At 60.4% G+C, this 19,726-nt stretch overlaps 1 protein-coding gene across 2 annotated transcripts in view; it reads right to left on the reverse strand.

Moving 5' to 3' along the window:
* Positions 1-1,307: 1,307 nt before the first annotated feature.
* Positions 1,308-19,726, reverse strand: part of PEAR1 (platelet endothelial aggregation receptor 1) — a 58,425-nt gene continuing 40,006 nt past the window's right edge. For both annotated transcript variants that reach the window (XM_054010723.1, XM_054010724.1), the window contains exons 6-23: positions 18,937-19,183; positions 18,456-18,579; positions 17,764-17,900; positions 13,760-13,972; positions 13,127-13,301; positions 12,682-12,802; positions 11,870-12,033; positions 11,176-11,278; positions 10,013-10,159; positions 9,264-9,392; positions 8,787-8,915; positions 8,574-8,702; positions 7,038-7,253; positions 6,631-6,743; positions 4,839-4,959; positions 4,059-4,121; positions 3,178-3,381; positions 1,308-2,555 (exon numbers count right to left, since the gene is read on the reverse strand). In XM_054010723.1, the coding sequence (XP_053866698.1) occupies positions 2,395-2,555; positions 3,178-3,381; positions 4,059-4,121; positions 4,839-4,959; positions 6,631-6,743; positions 7,038-7,253; positions 8,574-8,702; positions 8,787-8,915; positions 9,264-9,392; positions 10,013-10,159; positions 11,176-11,278; positions 11,870-12,033; positions 12,682-12,802; positions 13,127-13,301; positions 13,760-13,972; positions 17,764-17,900; positions 18,456-18,579; positions 18,937-19,183 (2,696 nt within the window). In that variant the 3' untranslated portion in view covers positions 1,308-2,394. The remainder of the gene's footprint in view (positions 2,556-3,177; positions 3,382-4,058; positions 4,122-4,838; positions 4,960-6,630; positions 6,744-7,037; positions 7,254-8,573; positions 8,703-8,786; positions 8,916-9,263; positions 9,393-10,012; positions 10,160-11,175; positions 11,279-11,869; positions 12,034-12,681; positions 12,803-13,126; positions 13,302-13,759; positions 13,973-17,763; positions 17,901-18,455; positions 18,580-18,936; positions 19,184-19,726) is intronic.

The following is a 19,726-nucleotide window of genomic DNA, read 5'->3' on the forward strand; positions in this document are numbered from 1 at the left end:
GCAGGCGGTGCTGTGTGCCCACCCCGGGTTATCCCAGCCCCCTGGAAACAGGACCCCCCCCACACACATTGTGATTTGGGGGGGGGAGCTGTGGAAATCAGGGTGCCCCATGCACACCACGCCCCTTCGAGACTGGGCTCCAGCCCCTGCAGGCCAGGCACCGCTGAACAGGCCAGCCGGGGTTTAAAGATGGCTTTGCGCTAAGGCCCACCCGTCTTCTCAAGCCACTGCCTGGCTCTGCTGGCACCAGAGAGTTCCTGCTTGTGGGCAATTCAGTGTGCAATGCTCCCTGTGTGTGGAAAGTATCAGTGTGTGCGACAATCAGTGTGAGGAGGGTGCAGGGTGGGGCACTACATGGCAGAGGTGTTCTGTCCTCCTATGGAAAGAGAAAAGGGTAAAGTTCATCCCATTTTCTAGTCAGGTTTAATTGCCCCCCCCCCAGCTGGTAAGAAATCCAGAGAGGCTTACGGCATGGATTGCAACTGCAGGGGTGATCTGGGACAATTCCCTTCATGGCTCGCCATCAGCATCACCATTTTACAGATGGGGGAACTGAGGCCCAGAGACCTGAAGAGAGCCAGCCAAAGGCACAGATCGAGTCGACCTCAGGAGTCCTGGTTCTGTGCTCTACCTGCTGGGCAAGACTGTCTCCCTTTTACCACTTTAAAGATCAGTATTGTTCTTAATGCAGGGTTTGGAGGCAGTGATGTCACCACAATGAAAAATGTCCTACCTCTCCTGCTGAGCACGGTGGTTTTCCTATGTTCCCAGGATGGGCTTGTGGTTAAGGCACTGTATGGGGACTCAGGTGATCTGGGCGCTATTCCTGGGGTGTGTGACCCATGGTAAGCCACTTCGCCGCTCAGTGCCTCGGTTTCCCCATTTGAACAACGGGAATAACAATCTTTTCTTTTTAACAGTCTTGCATCTGACGAAGTGGGCATTCACCCATGAAAGCTTATGCTCCAATACTTCTGTTAGTCTTAAAGGTGCCACAGGACCCTCTGGTAATCTTTTCTTTGTCTATTTGAAGTGTCAGCTCTTTGAGGCAGGGACTGTTTCTCAGTCTGTACGTACAGCGCCTAGCGCAACGGGTCCCCACTTTTGGTTGGGGCCTCGAGTTGTTACTGGAACCCCCCAGCCCATGCAAGAGCATCCCCTCCGCGCCAAAGGGTGACATTTGGGAGGCCAGCGTCTTTGCTCATCCCAGGTCCTGTTTAATCTCATAGCCGAACCCTGACCATAAGCCTGTGGGGTGATGCCAGCAGCTGGGTGGAGGCTGAGCCAAAAAATAGACAGCTGCATAGTTAAAAACAACACAAACATCTTTATTTACATGCACATTGGAGCCGTATCGACCTCTACAGATCCCAGCTCACACCCATTAGGCCGGTATATTGCACAAGGTGTGTGTGGGGGGGTGTATGCTGGGATGGGAAGTGGGGCTCTGAACCCTCAGCAGCTTCACAGTGGTGGGACCGCTGGTGGGGGTTGAATGGGGGGGGGAAGTTTGGGTTCAGAGCTACCAACTTCCCCTAACAGCGCAAACGTCCTCTACGGCCCATCTCCAGGGGCTGGGGGCCGGATGAAATCAGGCAGGCGTTCGGAAGCTGAGTCTAGATGCAAATCAAGGCCGAGCGAAAAGCCCAGATCCAGTCCCCCTCCACAGGCTGGAATCCGGATTGGGAGCCGAATTCGGTGGCGTCTCACTTCCCAGCCATGCCTCTCCCGGGGCTGCAGCGGGGCCAGTCTTGGGGTGTTTAGTCTGTGTCAGCAGGGCGCAGCGGTCCAGCGTCTGCAGCTGCCCTGCTGGGTTCTCAGTCCCTTTCGGGGGGCTCACAGGAACACCTGCCATTCTGCGCCCCAGCCCCGAGGTGTCCCGTTCACGTCAGGCTTCTCCTCCGGATCAGGCCTCCCCTCAGTGCGAAGCCGTGCCCTGGGGGCAGAACACACCTGCCCACGGCTTGACTGGGGACCCCACCCTGAAGACAAACACCGATGGGGGGGCGAACATGGGGCAAGCTGAGGCCACACCACCCCGCCACGATCCACATCCCTGCTGCATGCGGGAGGCTCAGGATCCGGAGGTGAACATCTCAGACTCTGAACCCTCACCTGGGGGAAGGTGATGAGCTGTATTCAACCCCAAGCGGCTGGGGCAAGGGGTCCAACTCCCCCCTTCCATAGTCCTTAGCGGCTGTTGCATTGTACAAGCGAAGACAAAGAGGCTCCGGGTGAATCCAGGGGGGTGCCGGTAAATGGCCATCCATGGTCCCGCCACGGCTCTCCTCCCGCTGGGCTTCGGAGCCAGTTCTCCACCTTCCCCTGGGAAGTGCCGACAGAGACAGGAGCGGGGGGATGGACGGATGGACAGAGACAGCGCCCCATGGCTCCTCACCGGTCCTGCCTCCGGAGTGGCGGGGATGGGGGGTAGTGCCGGACAGGTGGCATGTCGTAGTGACTGGGGATGTGGCTGTTTTTGGGGGAGTCGTAATGGTTGGGGGGGCAGCTGGGGGCTGCTGGAGACACACCTTCTGCCCCCAGGGGGCAACTCTCTAGAGGGAGGAGAAGAGGAAAGACAAGGGCATTACCGAAGGCACCTGTGAAAGTGTCTCAGGATGGGCTTGTGGTTAAGAACTTGGGAGATCAGTCTGTAAAATGGGGATAAGGACCCTTCCTTTCTCCCATGCTGCATCTATTTTCAACTGTGAGCTCTTTGGGGCAGGGACCACCCCTCACTTTGTGTGTGCTTGTGCAGCGCCCGGCACAACGGGACCCTGATCTTGATCCGGCACAATGTGGCCCTGATCTCAGTCGGGGTATGTGCAGCGCCTGGCACGAGGGAGCCCTGAACTCCGTCAGGGCGCATGCAGCACCCGGTATGAGGGGGCCATGATTTCAGTCGGGGTGTGTGCAGAGGGGGCCCTGAATTCATTCGGTGTCTGTGCAGTGCCTGCATGAGGAAGCCCCGATTTTGGTCGGGGTATGTGCAGCGCCCAGCCCCAGTGGGCCCCGATCTCAGTGGGGGTAGCCTCTGAAATGCAAAAGCCCGGCAGTGGACAAGCGTCCCCAAGTGGCATGTCACGCCCGCCCCCATGTGCCATTCAGGCTCCGGCATCGCTGCGAAGTGAACGGGACTGGAGGGGTCCCGCAGCCCGTCGCGGTGCCGAACGCTACCTTCTGCCCTGGAGCCGGCGGCTGGCTCCTCGAAGAGCCCGATCTCGGTGTAGGACATTTCTCGCTTTGCGGGGGATTTCATCTCCATGTAGCTGCCCTCCGAGGGCTTGGCCATGAGCTCGGGCAGGTCCTTGATGGTGGCGTAGGGGTTCTCGCTGTTCAGCGAGCTGTTGCTGGCGCGCAGGGCCTCCTCCTTGATGTAGTCTGGAGGGTGGGCGGAAGGAGGGCAAAGGGAGTGTGGGTGAATACAGGAATGGGGAGAAGCCGGAGGGCTGGGACGCCCGTTTAGCTGGGAGGAGACGAGTTTGCTGGGTCTGTCTAGCTCCCCTCTTGTCCCCGGGACGTCCCACCAGGGCAGGGCAGAGGTCCACGGGCAGCGTGTGCAGGGAGGGGAGGGAACTTGTCCAGCCTGGAGCTGCTCTGGGGATACGCAGGGCTTCTCCAAAGTCAGACCAGTTTCCTCGCGCCCTGTTGAGCCCCCCACCCCAGAGTCTCATTGGACATGGGGTCAGCCCTGAGTGCGAGGGGAGAGCGCCCCCTCCTGAGCCCCCCGCCCCACTCCCTGCAGCACAGCGCCCCCTAGTGCCGCACTGCGACATGGGGGTCAGCCCTGAGTGTGAGGGGAGAGCGCCCCCTCCTGAGCCCCCCGCCCCACTCCCTGCAGCACAGCGCCCCCTAGTGCCGCATTGCAACATGGGGGTCAGTGCTGCAGTAAGTGCGACTCCTCTCCCTCCCGCTTCTCCCAGACCCCAGCCCAGGAAAACGAGGCCATCGGCCTGAGCCGAGAGCGTCTGGGGGAGACGACCGCGGGACCCATCACCCCCCGCCCGTGCGCCGGGGCCCCTGGAAGCCCCCCCCCCAGAGTGGGGCGCTGTGCTCACCGTTGCTGTAGTACTTCCCCAGGCTGTTACTGTAGCTGTAGCTGCGGTCCATGGGGCCGCCCCCTGCAAACGGAAGGAAACCCTGAGACTGCTGGACACAGACAGACCCTGTGGTTCCCTCTGGCTCCCCAGCCCGTGGGGCCTCCTTTAGCCACAAGGGGGGTCCCTTCACGAGGCCGGGGTCTGTGTCGTCCCCGCAGCAGAGCTGGGGGGAGGTCGGTGAGAAATGGGGATGGTGACTAGAAACAGGCAGCTCCCGTCCAGGGAAGGGTCTCCCCACGCAGCATCCAGGGAAGGGTCTCCCCAGGGCCCCGGCTGCTTTTCTTCCCATCAGCTTCGGGGTGGGGGCAGGGAGGCAGTTTTGCCCTTGTTGGGGGATGAAATGTGTAGGATGCTGACCAAGACCGGCAGTTTGAGCTGAAATGAACCCAGGAGTTCTGAGGTGTCCTCCCCCCCCCCTTCCCTAACTACGAGGCATCACTCCCCTTCCTGAGCCAAGAACAGAACCCAGGAGTCCTGAGCCCCACCCCCCGCTTCCCAATCTCCTTCTCTAACTACCAGGCATCACTCCCTTTCTAGAGATGGGAAAAGAACCCAGGAGTCCTGCGCTCCCCCATCTCCAACTCCTAACCCCACTCACCTTCCAGCACTGGGAGTAGAACTCATCCCCCTACCCTGTTCTGACCCCTAGACCCCACTTCTTCTCCCCACACCGGCTCCTAAAGCCCGGCCCTGCCCAGCATATCCCAGCTGAGGCGCCACGCCCGGCTCCCCTCTTACCCCGCTCGCGGAGCTTCAGCGCCGGCACCCCGTGGTGCTTCCAGTCGGCAGGCAGAGAGGCATTACAGTCCGGCCCGTAGGCCACGTTCTTTATGTTGGAGAAGTGCTGGTTGCAGGGCACCTGTGGCCGAAATAAGGGGTGGAATCAGCAGTGACCTACCGCCCCCTGCCCACGGGGTCCTGCTCGGAGTGGCCCCTTTGCCAGGCCAGGATTTTGGGAACCACAGGGTCTCACGGTGTCCATGAAGAACCCCTTCCTTCTGGAGTGGCCCTTGCCAAACGCGAGTTCAGGTTGAGACAAGCGTCCGCATTAAGAGCGGATGTTTTGAAGCGCTCTAAAATCCATGCGCAAATTCAGATTGCCCCAAAAACTGCTGTGCCTCATGGCGTCCTGGGGTGGGGTGAGTGGGGCAAATTTGGGGTCATTTGGCCCACGGGTTCCAGAGATACAGCGCCCAGAATAAAAGGGATGGTTTCTACATTGTGCCTGTTCTCATCCCTTAGCTGTTTGGACACCCCTGGGGTTCAGGCTACAGGACTGGTCTGCGCTGAACTGTGCTTAGACGACCGGATGGGCCCTCAGCTCAGGCCCAGCACCCGGCTCTGTGCTGGGGAAGAGACGGTTCCGACATTACTGGAGGGTCTGTCTGGCTCTCTGAACCAGCACAGGCTGGGAAACCCAGGCCAGAAAAAGTGATTTGCACAGACTGGGGGGGCCCAGCATCCGGGGTGCTGCTGGGGGACAACCGACCTGATGGCTTAGTGCAGGAGTGGGCAAACGTTTTGGCCTGAGGGCCACATCTGGGTATCGAAATTGTATGGCGGGCCATGAATGCTCACGAAACTGGGGGTTGGGGCATCAGAGGGGGTGAGGGCTCTGGGGTGGGGCCAGAAATGAGAAGTTCAGGGTGTGGGAGGGGGCTCTGGGCTGGGACATGGGGTTGGGGTGCAGAAACAGGTGCAGGCTCTGGCTGGAGGTGCAGGCTCCGGGGTGGGGCTGGAGATGAGGGGTTGGGGCTGCTGGTTGGACCGAGGGGTTTGGAGGGCAGGAGGGGGATCAGGGCTGGGGTGGGGGGTTGGGGTGTGGGAGGGGGTCAGAGGTGCAGGCTCTGGGCAACGCTTACCTCAAGCAGCTCCTGGAAGCAGCGGCCATGTCTTCCCTCCATCTCCTGCGCGGAGGCGCGGCCAGACAACTCTGCACGCTGCCCCGTCTGCATGCTGCCCCCGCAGCTCCCACTGACCACGGTTCCTGGCCAATGGGAACCGCGGGGGCCGCGATTGGGATGGGGGCAGCGTGTGGAACCCCCTGGCTGCCCCTACACATGGGAGCCGGAGGGGGGACATGCCGCTGCTTCCGGGAGCTGTGTGGAGCCACAGCACGCGGGGAGCAGGGCAAGCCCCCGACCCCGCTCCCCAGCAGGAGCTCGAGCACTGGATTCAAACGTCTGAAGGGCCAGATGCAGCCCCCAGGCCGTAGTTTGCCCACCCCTGGTTTAGAGGCATGACTAGCAGGCCTTGAACTGAGGAGGGGGGGTTCAAGTCCTCCCCAGGGCAGATTTCTGATGGTGGCTGCTGTGATCCACGTTCTGGGGGCGCAAGGCCACCTCAATTCCACACAACCCCAACTATTTCTGCAGCAAATTCTCAGCCCAGCCCAGCCCCGGAGAGACGCTACAGACAAGCTGTCTCCTCTCTGCCCGTCCCCAAGGGGGCTCCGTGCCTCGAGGCTCCGGCGAACGGAAAGGCTGGGAACTTCCCCGGAGCAGTGTCGCCCCCGAGGGCTGGGGCTTACCTTGAGGGAGCTCGCCCTGTCCTGGCTGTTGGGGGCGGGGGAGGTCGGCACGCACCGCGACAGGGTGTGGTAGCTCGGATTGGAGTAGTAGTGGGTGTGGCTAGGTGGGATGTCTGGACAGACAGAGAAAGGGACAGACAGAGTTAGGCCAAAGTCCCTGGGAGTCCTGTCCCCTAGCTGTCCCCAGGGGCTGCGCACGCCGTGTGCCTCTCCCCACCCTGGGCCGGGCTCCGGCTGGATTCCCCACGCTAAGCCTAGGGCGGGTGGGATCAGACTTTCCCGAGAGTGGGGTGGGGGACTCTGCCGGGCTTGCTGAGCTCAGTGTCCTAGGAGGTGCCATGCTAACGGGAGCAGGGGGGTGACTTGGAGAGCAGAGCCCCCCCGTACCGAGCGCGCCGCGCCCTCACCTGGCACCGCGTACTCCGAGCTGTCCGTCCGCCCCGTGGTGTAGGCCACGGCCAGGTGTCTGTTCTCTTTGCCCTTCTGCCAGTGCCGGTAGCACAGGAAAAACACCAGCAGTGCCACGAGCAGGATCACCAGGACGATGATGCCAATGATCGCCCCCAGGGAGCTGTACCCCGTCGGCACAGCTGGCACCATGGTGAAGGGGTGCTCGGGGCTCCCTGCATGCCCAGAGGAATCATTAGACCTTCTGCCCAGAGCTGGGGACAGAACCCAGGAGTCCTGGCTCCCAGCCCCTGCACCCCTGCTCTAACCATTAGACCCCGCTCCCCTCCCGGAGCTGGGGACAGAACCCAGGAGTCCTGGCTCCCTGCTTCCCCCACTCTAACCCTCTAGCCTCCCCTCCCCTCAGAGCTGGGGCCAGAACCCAGGAGTCCTCGCTCCCAGCCCCCTGCATGGTCTCATTCACATTTCTCACACCAGGCCCTGCTCCTGCCTGGCTCACACTGGCAGCTCCCCACAGGAGCAGCTCTATGTATTTTGCCGCCCCAAGCACGGCAGTCAGGAGGCGTTCGATGGCATGCCTGCGGGAGGTCCGCTGGTAACGCGGATTCGGCGGCATGCCTGCGGGAGGTCCACCAGTCCCACGCCTTCCGCATACCTGCCGCCGAATTGCCGCTGAAACCGCGGGACCGGCAGACCTCCCACAGGCGCACCGCCGAAGGCTCCCTGACTGCCGCCCTCACGGCGACCGGCAGGCCGTCCCAGGCATGCGCTTGGTGCGCTGGTGTCCGGAGCCGCCGCTGGCTCCCCATCACCTGGTGGCAGGTGGAGTTGTGGAGGCACTCGCAGACCTGGAGACACCTGGGTCCAAAGGTGCCAGGGGGGCACAAGGGCCCAGGTTAGAATCTGTGGGGTGAAGGGGGGTGGGAGGCAGGGGAAGGCCAGTCCCAGGGAGCGGCTTGGAGCCATACAGCTCCGCATCCCACCTCCTGACTGCTGGAGGAGACTGATGGTCCGTATAACCCAATATTAGAGCTGGCTGGGAAATCATTTGTGTTCCAGCAAAACGTTTTGGTGAACGACAAACAAGCAAAACGTTTGGGTCAAAATTTTTCTTCCAAGTTTCCGGGTTTTCATCCAAAACCTGAAAACCCCAAAACGCTGTGGCTGAAAAGTTATATTTTTTTTTTGACTGTCAACGGTCAGAAACAAAGTGGAAAATATTCGGGTTTTTGGCTAACATTTTCGGGGGAGTTCAGTTGCCAAAAACCCGAATTTTTTTCCAGATTTCTGTTTTTCCAATGAAAACCCGGAAAATGTAACCAAAATCAGACATTCCCCGGGGAAATTTCTGTTTTAACCCCAAAACCCGTTTTTTGTCAAAAACTGGTCAATCAGCTTCCCTCAAGACCCGCCCAGAAGTCCTGTGTGGGTGCGATGCTCCCCTCGGCCAGCAGTGGATGCTGCAAGTGGCTTCCCAATGTGGTCTCGGGGCCGTCATGCAGCCCTGTGCCTTCCCCGGGGCGTTCCCGGCTTACTGGTTTCACAGTGGGCGCCGGTGTACCCGGAGGAGCACAGACATCTCCCGGTCGCCGGGTCGCACGGAGCTTCGTTCTGGCACTCGCATGCCTGGGCACAGCTCTCCCCGTAGCTCCCCAGGGGGCAGCCTACAGAGAAGAAAGCAAGTGGGTGAGGTCTGCATGGGGAAGGAGACGTGTGATGCCCAGGCCCCCGCCCGGCACAGCCCGTACCTTCCGAGCAGTGTCTGCCGGTCAAGCCGGCCGGACAAGAGCAGGTCCCATCCACGGTGCTGCACCGGCCTCCGTGTGGGCACTGGCAGGTGCGGCCACAGGCCTCTCCCCACGTGCCGGGCGGGCAGGCTGTGGAGGAGAGGAGACGTCTGTCAGTCCCACTACGCACTGCTCTTCCCCGATGAGCTACCGAGTCTATGTGCGTGAGACCCCATCGCCCCCTGGTGGCTGCCCACAGAGAGGATACAAGTCCTACTTCTGCTACCAGCTGAAGGAGATCTCCTTTAGCTCAAATGGCAGAGGCCTGCGTTTGTGGGGCTGACAGAGCCTCCAGGCCTCCCAGATCATAGTCCCGGGGACCCTGTTGTACCCAGATTCCTTATAACTTCTACAAGTGCCTATCCCTCCGCAACTTATTCCCTGTTGACCCGTGCTGCCCGTGAGTCGGGACGCCCCCCCGCAGTAGATGTGACTCACGCTGTGAGCAGTCGCTGCCCGTCCACCCGGGAAAGCAGTCGCAGGAGCCGTCCACGTGGTGGCAGGTGGAGTGGTTGGAGCATCGGCAGGGCATCGCGCACTTCTTGCCGTAACGCCCGGGCTGGCAGGCTGCGGCAAGGGAAGAAGAAATGGAAAGGGGTGTGGAGGGTGGGGGCGAGTCACGTACCAGCCCTAACCTGGCCCCGTCGGACGGCTGCTCGTGTGAAGCGAGTTTGCTGGGTCTCAGCCCAGATCCTGACGGGGACCAGGCAAAGCCACCGCCACCAATCGGTGCTGACCGACCCCGTTCGTGGGCAGCAGCTTCAGCAGAGAGGCCCAAACGGGCCCAGGGAGACAGAGCTCCTTGTTACCCCCTAGAGGGGACAGGTCACAGGGACACACGGGCTGGTGTGTTCCCATGTAGATTTCTCATTCCCTCAGGGGAGCAGGGATGGGGTTTGCCCCCTCCACGTATCCATCTCCCCGAACCCTGGCCGGCTCCTGGGATGCCCGTACAGTGGCCTCTGACCGTGCCCGCTGCACCCAAACCAGCCCTAGGTGGGGGGCAGGCTCGAAAGGACGATGCCAGTCCCATCTCGCGGGCTGGTCACACGTGGGCTTTGTGCGACGGACTTTGCTCTGCTCCGGCACTGGACGGAGCCGGGACAGGCCAGCTCCCCGCGGGGCTGGGCAATGCAGGAGCAGGACCCCCTCGCCCAGCCCGCTGGCTCCGTTGGCATGGCACTTACGGCGCTGGCAGGCGGGGCCGCGGTACCCGGGTGCGCAGCTGCAGCTCCCGTCCTCTGAGGAGCAGACGGCTCCGTTCTTGCAGGCGCAGGGATGGCTGCAGTTCCGCCCCCAGAAGCCGTCGTCACAGACCAGGCTGCAGCGGGGCCCTGGGGTGGCAAGAAAAGGACCAGGGTGTTCTCTTAGTGGGGACCCCCCCTCACCACGCAGCTGGGGGGGGGGCAAACAGGTCCCAGCGCCAACCCAGTCCCCTGCGTGGAGAAATAAAACCTCTCGCATCCCAAGCTGTCAGGGATGCCAGCGCCACTGTCCACACTCGACAGATGGGGAAACTGAGTCACCGCACAGCTCCCTGCAGGCCCTACGGTCTCCCAGCCCAGTGTCAACCCAGAAACAGCCCTCTTTGAAGCTGAATTCCCATCACTCAGACTCCAGTTAGCTCCTTCTAACTCCGGCGCGGCCCCCGACTCGAGTCTTGTCCACACACACGAGCCCTTCGCTCCAGTGAGGGGAGGTTCTTAACTCGAACTGGCCAGCCCGTCAGCAGGCACCGGCTGGCATGGCTGGGGTGCTACTATTCCCCAAAAGCCTGCCGGAATTCCCGCTGGGCCACATGTCCCTGCCATCTGGAAACCTCGCAAACCTGAGCCGAGTGTAACCTGCAGGGAGACCGGGACAACGGCTCGGAGAGGTGTGAACCGCCCTCCTTCCCCTCAGGGCGGAGTTATTGCCGGGCACTTTGCTAAGACCGGAGCAGGAGCCAGTCTGGCTCTCTTTGGTGCCATGCGTGGGTGGCGTTTGGACAAGCACCATCCCTTCATTTTGCCCTTGGCCCAGGGGGTACCCGCTGAGTCCAGCCACGCCCCACAGAGGAGAGACGGAGCTCAGGCTGCCCGGAGACCTCATGCCCATATATCCTGGACCTCTGCACAATTCATTGTGAGCTGTGCCTCCTGCAAGCACGTCAAGTCCAGTGGGTGGAGCTTATGTTGTGGGTGGAGCCTGGAAGAGTACCACCCCCTTCTGTCCCTGACCTAGCCATGCCCATAAGAGCTGTGCATTGAGCTGGCGCGGATGCCAAGGGACTCCCTGGATGCCATCATGGCCAGAGACAGAGTCCTCCCGTCCCCTCCCCAGATCCCTGCCTCCCACCTGGCCCCCTCACCTGTCCATCCCGGCCGGCAGTGGCACTGTCCCGTGACGGGGGAGCAGCCGTCCACGTGGCTGCAGTCACACTGACTACTGCAGCCGGGCCCGTAGGCACCGTTCTGTTAGCGAGAGGGGGATGCAACCCGAGTCAGTGGCACTGGGATGGATTGGGGTGGGTGATTTTAACCCAGAACCCTTCCCGGTCCCATCCTGCTGGTGCATGGGTCTAACCCTGCCCCAAGCCTCCCCGGTCTGACCCCCACCCTGCCAGTGCATGCAATCTAACCTATTCCCGCTCCGCCCCGCCAGTGCCCACGGTCTAACCCACGCCTCCCCTGCTCCACAAACCCCCCTCCCCATTGCCATTAAATCACCCAGCCCCCTTCCCAGGCTGGGCCAGCAAGTGACTTTCCCAATCAATCTGTTAGCCCATTGTTGTAATTATTTTGTCCAGTGGGACAATCACAGTCAGCCGAGATCCCGGCTCGCGCGTGGGCACCGAGTGGGGAACGGGCACCGTTAAAGGCATCCCGTCTTGCTCTGCAGGGGGTGCGTGGTGGGGGGGTGGCTAAGGGCTTGATGCAAAGACCACGGAAATGGGCATCAATGAATGCAGGCTCAGGTCCTTCCATGACAGCTGGGATGGCCGTAAAGGGCGCAGAGACCCCCGGGCACGGGAAGCGGCTGGTCCGAGGGGGGTGGGAACTTACCGCGCACGGCTCCTGGCACCTGCTGCCGTGCCAGCCGGCAGCGCAGGTGCACGCCCCGCTGACGGGGCTGCAGGCGGCGCCGTTGGCGCACCGGCAGGTCTCGTTGCACCCGGGGCCCCAGGTGCCGGCGGGGCAGGGGCTGGAACAATCCCCTCCGTGCCAACCTGCGGAGGGGCGGAGAGGTTGGCGGGAGGATCGACGGGACGTTGGAATCGGAGCGCTTGGGAAATCCCGGCAGCTCAACGGGCGGAGAAGCAGGGCAGTATGGGGGCAATGCCGTGCCCAGTCAATAGCCCCTATGGGCTATACTGTCCCACCACAGGCCCATAGCCAGATGTGTCTGGGTATTAGGGGGAGCGAAGCTTTCAGTGGGTCCCTGGAAGGAGCCTGCACTCAGCCACGGCTCCAGCCCGAGGGTGCCCGGCACCACCCACCTCTGGGCGCCCCAGCTCGCGGCTGGCTGCCGGGGCTCCGGCGGGGGCTCTGGGGGGTGTGGAGCACATCTGCTGGGAGAGGTCCCCCTTGGAAGGAGTGGCATGGGACGTCCTGCCAGACCCCGAGCCTGGCGGAGGGTTCGTGCCTGGAGCTGAGCCGGGGGAGGGGGAACCCGGGCTGGTTCCAGCCGGCCCCTGCCCACACTCCAAACCCAGGGAGCCGGGGCGGAGAGGGGTATTCACAAGACCTTTCCCGAGTGAACTTGAAGGGGCTCCCCCATCCCAGCTAGAGCCCCTGCCCCGGGGGTGGGGGGAGGGGAGCTGGGGCGGTGCCCTCCCTGTCCTGAGCGATCCCAAGGGCACCCGCCTGCACCCTACCTTCTTTGCAGACGCAAGTGCCATCGATGGGGGAGCAGGCGAAGGCGTTCTTGCAGGCGCACTGCATGGAGCAGTTCACGCCGTAGGTGTCGGCAGGACAGTAGCTGGAACAATGCGCCCCCTGCAAACACAAGGAGACAATGACGGGGGGGGCAGTTACTCGCCATCTGCTGACCTGGGGCGGGTCCGAACCTCCCACCCAGAGGCGAGTAGCCGTAATACTTTGTGTTGCTACAAAGCCAACCAGCTAAGAATCACAAAGTTATCCCTGCTCTAATCACTAGATCCCACTCCCCTCCTCGAGCCGGGAATAGAACCCAGGAGTCCTGACACCCAGTCCTCTGCTCTAACCACTAGACAACGCTCCCTCTCTCAATCCCCATAATTACCAAGACATTAACCGCCTTGTTTCCCGGTGTCCCCGCAGACTAGGCCCCAGACTCACCGTGTACCCCGGGGCGCAGTGGCAGAGCCCCGTGGCCCCATCACACGTCCCTCCGTTCAGACAGAGGCAGGGCTCCTGGCAGTTGGCCCCGTAGTATCCGTGGGGGCAGGTCTCGTTGCAGTGCAGGCCCGCCCAGCCCGGTTTGCAGGTGCATTCTCCACTCATGGGGTGGCAGCTGGGCACCGGGGGGAGAGAGAAACACGGGCCCATCAGAGCGCCCCCGCGGAGCAGCTGGGGTGGGTTTGTGCCAATCCCGCAGGGCTGGCCCTTTCCCTGAGAGCAGCGGGACGGTAGGGGCTGCGGGTGTCCCGAGCCGGATACCCCATGTGCGTGCCCACTCAGTGGCTCTTGGGTACAGCATGCATGTTCTGGATCCGGGACCTTTGCCCTCCAGATTCCCCTGCCCACCACTTCTGCAAATGGGAATCCTGCATTCCAGCACTGGGGGGCATAGGACGGATGGTGCCGTGTTATTCCCCTTATGCCCCGCAGAGGGCAGCAACCCCACAGGACTGGAAACAGGGACCATACTCCCCCTCCCCTGCACACTATTAACCCCTAACGCGCTGGCATGTTCCAGGCTCCCACATGCACGATGGGTTGGGGCGAGGGCCCGCTCAGGTGGCAGCCTACCTTTGGCTGTGCTGGGGGCTGCAGAGGCAGGGCAGGTGGCAGGCCAAGCCGTAGAGGCCGTCCAGGCACTTGCGCTCCTCGCAGCGCGGCCCGTAGAAGCCGGCCTCGCACAGGCAGGCCCCGTTGATGTGGAAGCAGCGGCCCCCGTTGGTGCAGTCGCATGCCTGGCTGCAGTCCTGGCCGTACTTGCCGATGGGGCACTCCTCCTGGCACCTGTTCGGGAACGGGCAGAGGGAGGGGAGGACGTGCCCCCAGGGTCAGACCGAGGGCAAGCCCAACGCCAAGGGAGGGAGAGCCAGTCAGCGCTGGGGTGAGCAGACCGGGGTCGCTGTACCTGGTATCTCTCGCCTGCTCAATCTGGGTGTCCCCTGTAGGCTGAGGCCGTCAAACTCATTCCATGCAAGACCCTGGGAAATGCTGAGGACCCTCCCGCCAGCTGCTCAGCAGGGTGCTATTCCCCTATCAGCCTCCGGGGGGTGCCAGGGGAGGACACCCCTGCACAGCCTTTCAGGCCGTCTTAGCCGCAGTCCCTCAGGAACTTGTAGGGATCTCGATGGCCCAGAACGGCCCAGAGAGCAGGGAAGCGAATGGAGCTTGGGAAGGGGCCAGTGAACCTCCAGGGTCCCTGAGCAAGACAGGCAGGGCCCGCGGGGCTGCCACCGGTGTGAGAGCTCGGAGGGGAAGCTGGCTGCAGGTGGGGAGCTCAGCTGCAGAGGTCACGGGGTGGTCAGTGTCGCATTGCTCAGCGCTTGGATTTAACCCACAGGGGCCACGTCTGCACCAGGGGTGCGTGCACCATGGTCACTGCATCGGCACACACTCCTCGTGCAGGCCAGCTGCACCAGGGTAAACCCTGACTCGCACGTGGGCAGTGTGTCCACGTGAGGGGTTTGCACTGGTGCAAAAATCCCCAGGCCTAAGACTGTGAATGAAACCCTCAGTGCAAGCCCAGAGCGCAGAGCAGGGCTGGGATGGGGGTCTGCCAGCCAGGCCTGGCTGTTTGTTTAGGCAACAACAACACGACTGTCCTAAAGCGCCGCTCAGCGGAGGGGCTCAAAGCCTTTGCCAAAGGATCATCATTTTTAAAACGGGGAAACTGAGGCACGGAAGTGCTTTGCCGAGGGTCACACGTTAAGTCTGTGGGAAAGTCCTGGCTCTGACCACTAGACCCCACTCCTTTCCTGAGCAGGGAATAGAACCCAGGAGTCCTGATTCCTAGTCCCCCTTGCTCTAATAGACCACCTCCTGGGACCAGGAAAAGAACCCAGGATCCTGGAGTCCCATTCCCCTAATCCAACCCCGAGACCACATGATTTCTTTCGCTTAAAACGCCAACAAAAACCCCTTCCTAGCGATCCATTTAGTGCTTGTCACTCTTGTTTGATTCTGGGTTTATTTTTTCCTCTCCATTGTTTGCGACACCCTCTCAGAAGCTGGAAAAAGCCCTCACTTCCTTCTCCCGCTGGCTGCGTCCCTTCCATGTGGAAAACTCCGAGTGATTTCCCTCCTCACCCTGGCCCAGCTGCTGTTTACTTCCCCGCAGCACAGCTGGGGAGATCATCCCTCACTCCAGCGTTTAACCAGCGCTCCCCCGGCTGGCAGGGCACTGCCTGTGCCGTAAGCCAGCCAAAAATCCGTACAGCCAGGCAGTCAACGCATTGCCTGGAGGATTATATGCATGCATTACGGGAACAATGGCTATTCATACGGTGCATTACATTATGTGCATTACGGTAGTAGTAAGCACTGTACATACACGTAGCAAGAAACAGTCCCTGTCCCAAATAGCTTCCATCTCACTAGACAGGACAAAGGGTGGGGAGGGGAAACTGAGGCACAGAGGGGGGGTGAGGACATGCCAAAGTCACATGGGGATAGACGCCAGAAGCCTCATTCTCAGTAAGGCCCTTTACACCGCTCTGGCCGGACAAAACAGCCTTAAGGCGGAGGACATTTCAGTGACGCGCATTTTAAGGCCCCTTTATATTGGCAAAGCCACATAAAGGGGCGTTGGCGTAACTGAGAAGGAGGGTCCAGGTCTCCTAAGTCCCAGTCCAGCGCTTAATCCATGGCAAAGTGCCTGCATTTCACGCACTCCAGTTTGTAACCCCTCCCCCCCACACACACGTTAACACAAGAGTGTGTGAGTCCAGGAGCCGGTGCGTGGGTGGGTTGACACGGAAGGGTGTGAGGAAAAGGGCATTGGTGCGCACATGTGTTTGAAAGGCCACGGGTGTCCCTGAGGGAGGCTGCGCGGGACAGGGATGTAGAGGAGCGCGCAGTCACAGCTGTGGGGGAAATGTAAGGGCTGAACCTCAAGCGGCCGCAGTGAGAAGTCAGGGGGCCGTCAGACAGGAGTGAAGTAGGAAGGGGCCCGCCCCACCCCGAGCTCGCCTGTAATTCGAGCACAGAGCATGTGTGAGGGTGAGGCCTTGTCCACACTTAAAAACTTTGCTGCTTTAACTAGATCCGTATAGTTAACTGGGTACAACAAACTCCCAATATGGACGCAGTTCTATCAGCATCAAGGTGTTTATACTGATAACGCTTATTCTGGTTTGGGAATTAAAATAAGCTACACTGGGGTAAGGCAGCTTTATACTGGTATAACTGAGTCCAGGGCGGTAGCATTATTTTGGCCAAAAAACCCACAACCCACCTTGCTAACTGACTTCACAGACTGTGCAAAAGGGACCCCTGTGATCCTCCAGTTCAACACCCTGTGTAGCACAAGCCAGAGAAGGGCCCTGAATGAACTCCTGTGTGAACTCCAGCCCATTTAGAAAAACAGCCAGTCTAGATTTACCAGCTGCCCGGATGGAGAATCCCCACACAGCCCTTGGTAAGTTATACCAGTAAAAATGTGAGGTGTGTGCGAGGGTTTGTCTACACAGGGACATTCTGGAATAACTCCCTGGGTGGACACTCTGTTCTGGAATAAGAGCGCCTTTTATTGAGTTAGCTTGATCCACTTTGGAAACGGATTAAGCTCAACTAGAAAAATCATTCTTACACCTGGTCTACACTTAAAAGTTAGATGGACATAGCTACACAGCTCAGGGGTGCGCAAAATTCACCCCCCGGCGCACTGTAGTTAAGTTGACCTCACTTTGGGTGTAGACACAGCTAGATTAGTGGCAGAATCATCCATTGACCCAGCTACCGCCGCTGGGAGAGGTGGATTGACTACAGGGATGGAAAACTCCCTTCCATTGCTGCAGGAAGCGTCTACACTTCGGCGCTAAGCAGCACTGTTGCTCTGTGGCGCAGTGCCCTGTGTGGACGCGTGGCCTCATTTAGAGGTGGTCAAAAATTTTGCATCTAATCAGCTTTCTGTCAGAAAACGCCCTTTTGACAAAACCCATTTTTTTCACCAAATCGCGTCAATTTCAACAAAATTTTGCGGGGGCGGGGGGGAATTGGAAAAATGATTTTGAAAACATTGAAATGTCCCATTTTGACATTTCCGGAATGGAAAGTTTCGATTTTTCATTCTGAAACGACTTTTCTTTTCCAAAGGTGCTTTATTGGCTATGAATTATTTTATATCAAAAAATGGTCAAGATGTTTGTGCTGAATTTCGTTGCGTGAAAAATTTCAAAATGTTGGCTTCTTGTCCCAATTTCAGGTGCTTTTTTTGTAACAATCTTGACTTGTTTTTACAGGATGAAAAACCAGTTTGCCAAGCAGCTCTACTCTTAATCCAAATAAAAGTGTCCACACAGGGAGCTACTCCAGAATAGCTACAGACAACACTTTAAATTCCCACCCTAACTTAATCCAGATTAACTCCCCTGTGTAGACAAACCCTGAGAACATGTGGGTGTATCACAGAGGGGCGGCTTTAGGCGAGCAAGGGGCTCAGTAGAGAGCACCTGACTGAGGTTTCTAGCTAAGCCTCACTGATTGAGGAATCTCCCTCTAAGCCATGCCAGTTGCTAGCCCCGACACAGACACGGTTCTTTCCATGGCTGCAGGGAGTCGCTCTGCCCGACCCCACTCACCGCTCTCCGGTGTAGCCCAGAGCGCACTGGCAACGCCCGGTGACCGGGTCGCACAGCCCGTTGTTGTGACACTCGCACTCCCCCAGGCAGCTCGAGCCGTACCTCCCTTGGGGGCACGGGATGGAGCAGATGGTGCCCTGCAGACAACGGAACAGCAGTGTCAGGGAAATGCCCTCTCTGGGATAGCCAGGGGACAGGGTGGGGGCCCCCGCACCACGGAGTCTGATCTCCCCCTTCCCCTGCGATTGGAGGGGATGGTCCCCGCTCAGTGCCCCCCAGACCCACCCCAAGCCTGAATGCGGCCACGGGTCAGCAGCGTGCGTGGGAGCGGGAAAGGCTGACAGCCCATTTCTCGCCTGGCTGGGGGCATCTCACAGCCCCGAGGAGACTGAATGGCGAGCGTGGCTCACGCCGCCAGGGCCGGATCAGCCGGAGACCCCACGGCAACACGAAGGTGGCAGAGGCGGCATCGCCCCACGCCGCCGCACGGAGCCAGCTCAGGGCTCGGTCCAGGCCAGCTGGGTCCTACGGGTGTGAGGGCCGGGGCCTGGGTGGCGCAGTGATCGGGGGAGGAGTCCAAACCAAAGGGGGCAGGACCCCTCTGCCCCCAGCTTGTCCCGCCCTGACCCTTTGCTCTCCGGAGGCCGGATGGGCCTGGGTTTGAATCCTGCCCGTTCCCCCCCAGTACGTACCATCCATCCTGGAGGACAGACACAGTGGGTGGTGTTTGGGGGGTGGCAGATGCCCCCGTTCTGGCAGGGGCAGTAGGCTGGGCAATGGAGCCCGTCGGAGGTGTTGGGGCATTGGGCCTCGCAGCTGGAAGGACAGGGAGAAAGGGGTGAGGGAGACGGACCAAGGCTGCAGAGTTTTCTCTCTCTCACCAAAGGCTAAAGAAATCCCACCCCGTGGCTGGGTCGGAACCAGCGCCCCCTAGAGGGGAAAGGCCCCAGATCCCATTCCCACGCCTGGGCCAGCCAGAACCCCCGCTCTGGGGCTGGATCAGAACCAGCGCCCCCTAGAGGGGAGAGGCCCCAGATCCCATTCCCACGCCCGGGCCAGCCAGAACCTCCGCCCTGGGGCCGGATCGGAACCAGCGCCCCCTAGAGGGGAGAAGCCCCAGATCCCATTCCCACCCCCCACTGCCCAGGCCAGCCAACCATTCCCCGCACTCACTAGGTGCCGGTGAATCCCGCCTGACACAGACATGCCCCGGTCTCTCCATGGCACTCGAGCGCGTTCTTGCAGGAGCAATCCAGCTGGCAGCCCTCCCCGTAGGTGCCTGGGTCGCAGGGGACTTTGCACATGGGGTCCTTGTACCCGGGCGAGCAGACACAGGCTCCGGTGAGGGGGTCACAAGCTCCCCCATCGCCGCACTGGCAGGGGTTCTCGCAGCGGGGCCCCCAGGACCGGCCATCGCACACTGGAAAAAGGGAGTGACTGTTGTAGCAATGACAACCCTTTGCCCTTCTGCGGACGATCTCTAAGCATATCCTACGCCCTGGTGAACGAAGCCCTGCCATAGCCCTGGGAAGAAGGGTCAGAGTTTCAGCCCCATTTTACAGGGAAACTGAGGCACCGAGATGGGACATGTCATCCCAAGAGCCAAAAATAGAACCCAGGAGTCCTGGCTCCCAGTCTCCTGCTCTAAGCACTCTACTCCCCCTCAGAGCTGGGAACAGAACCCAGGAGTCCTGATTCCCAGGCCCCGCTAGTCTAACCACTGGCCTCCCCTCCTCTCCCAGAGCTGGGAACAGAACCCAGGCGTCCTGACTCCCAGTCCTGCCCACTCTCACCCATTAGATCCGCTGCTTCCCATTAAACAGATTGCTCGGTTAATGAGGGCTTAATCGTTATTGCGTCTTTCAAACCACGTGCTAGTTATTTGTCCGGAAGCTGCCACACGGAAAAGGTTGCTTGATTGTTTTAAGTGGTGGCATTATTCAGTGGGAGACAAGGGGCGGTC

This window comes from Malaclemys terrapin, chromosome 21 (assembly GCF_027887155.1).
Source record: "Malaclemys terrapin pileata isolate rMalTer1 chromosome 21, rMalTer1.hap1, whole genome shotgun sequence".
Classification (NCBI taxonomy): domain Eukaryota; kingdom Metazoa; phylum Chordata; order Testudines; family Emydidae; genus Malaclemys; species Malaclemys terrapin.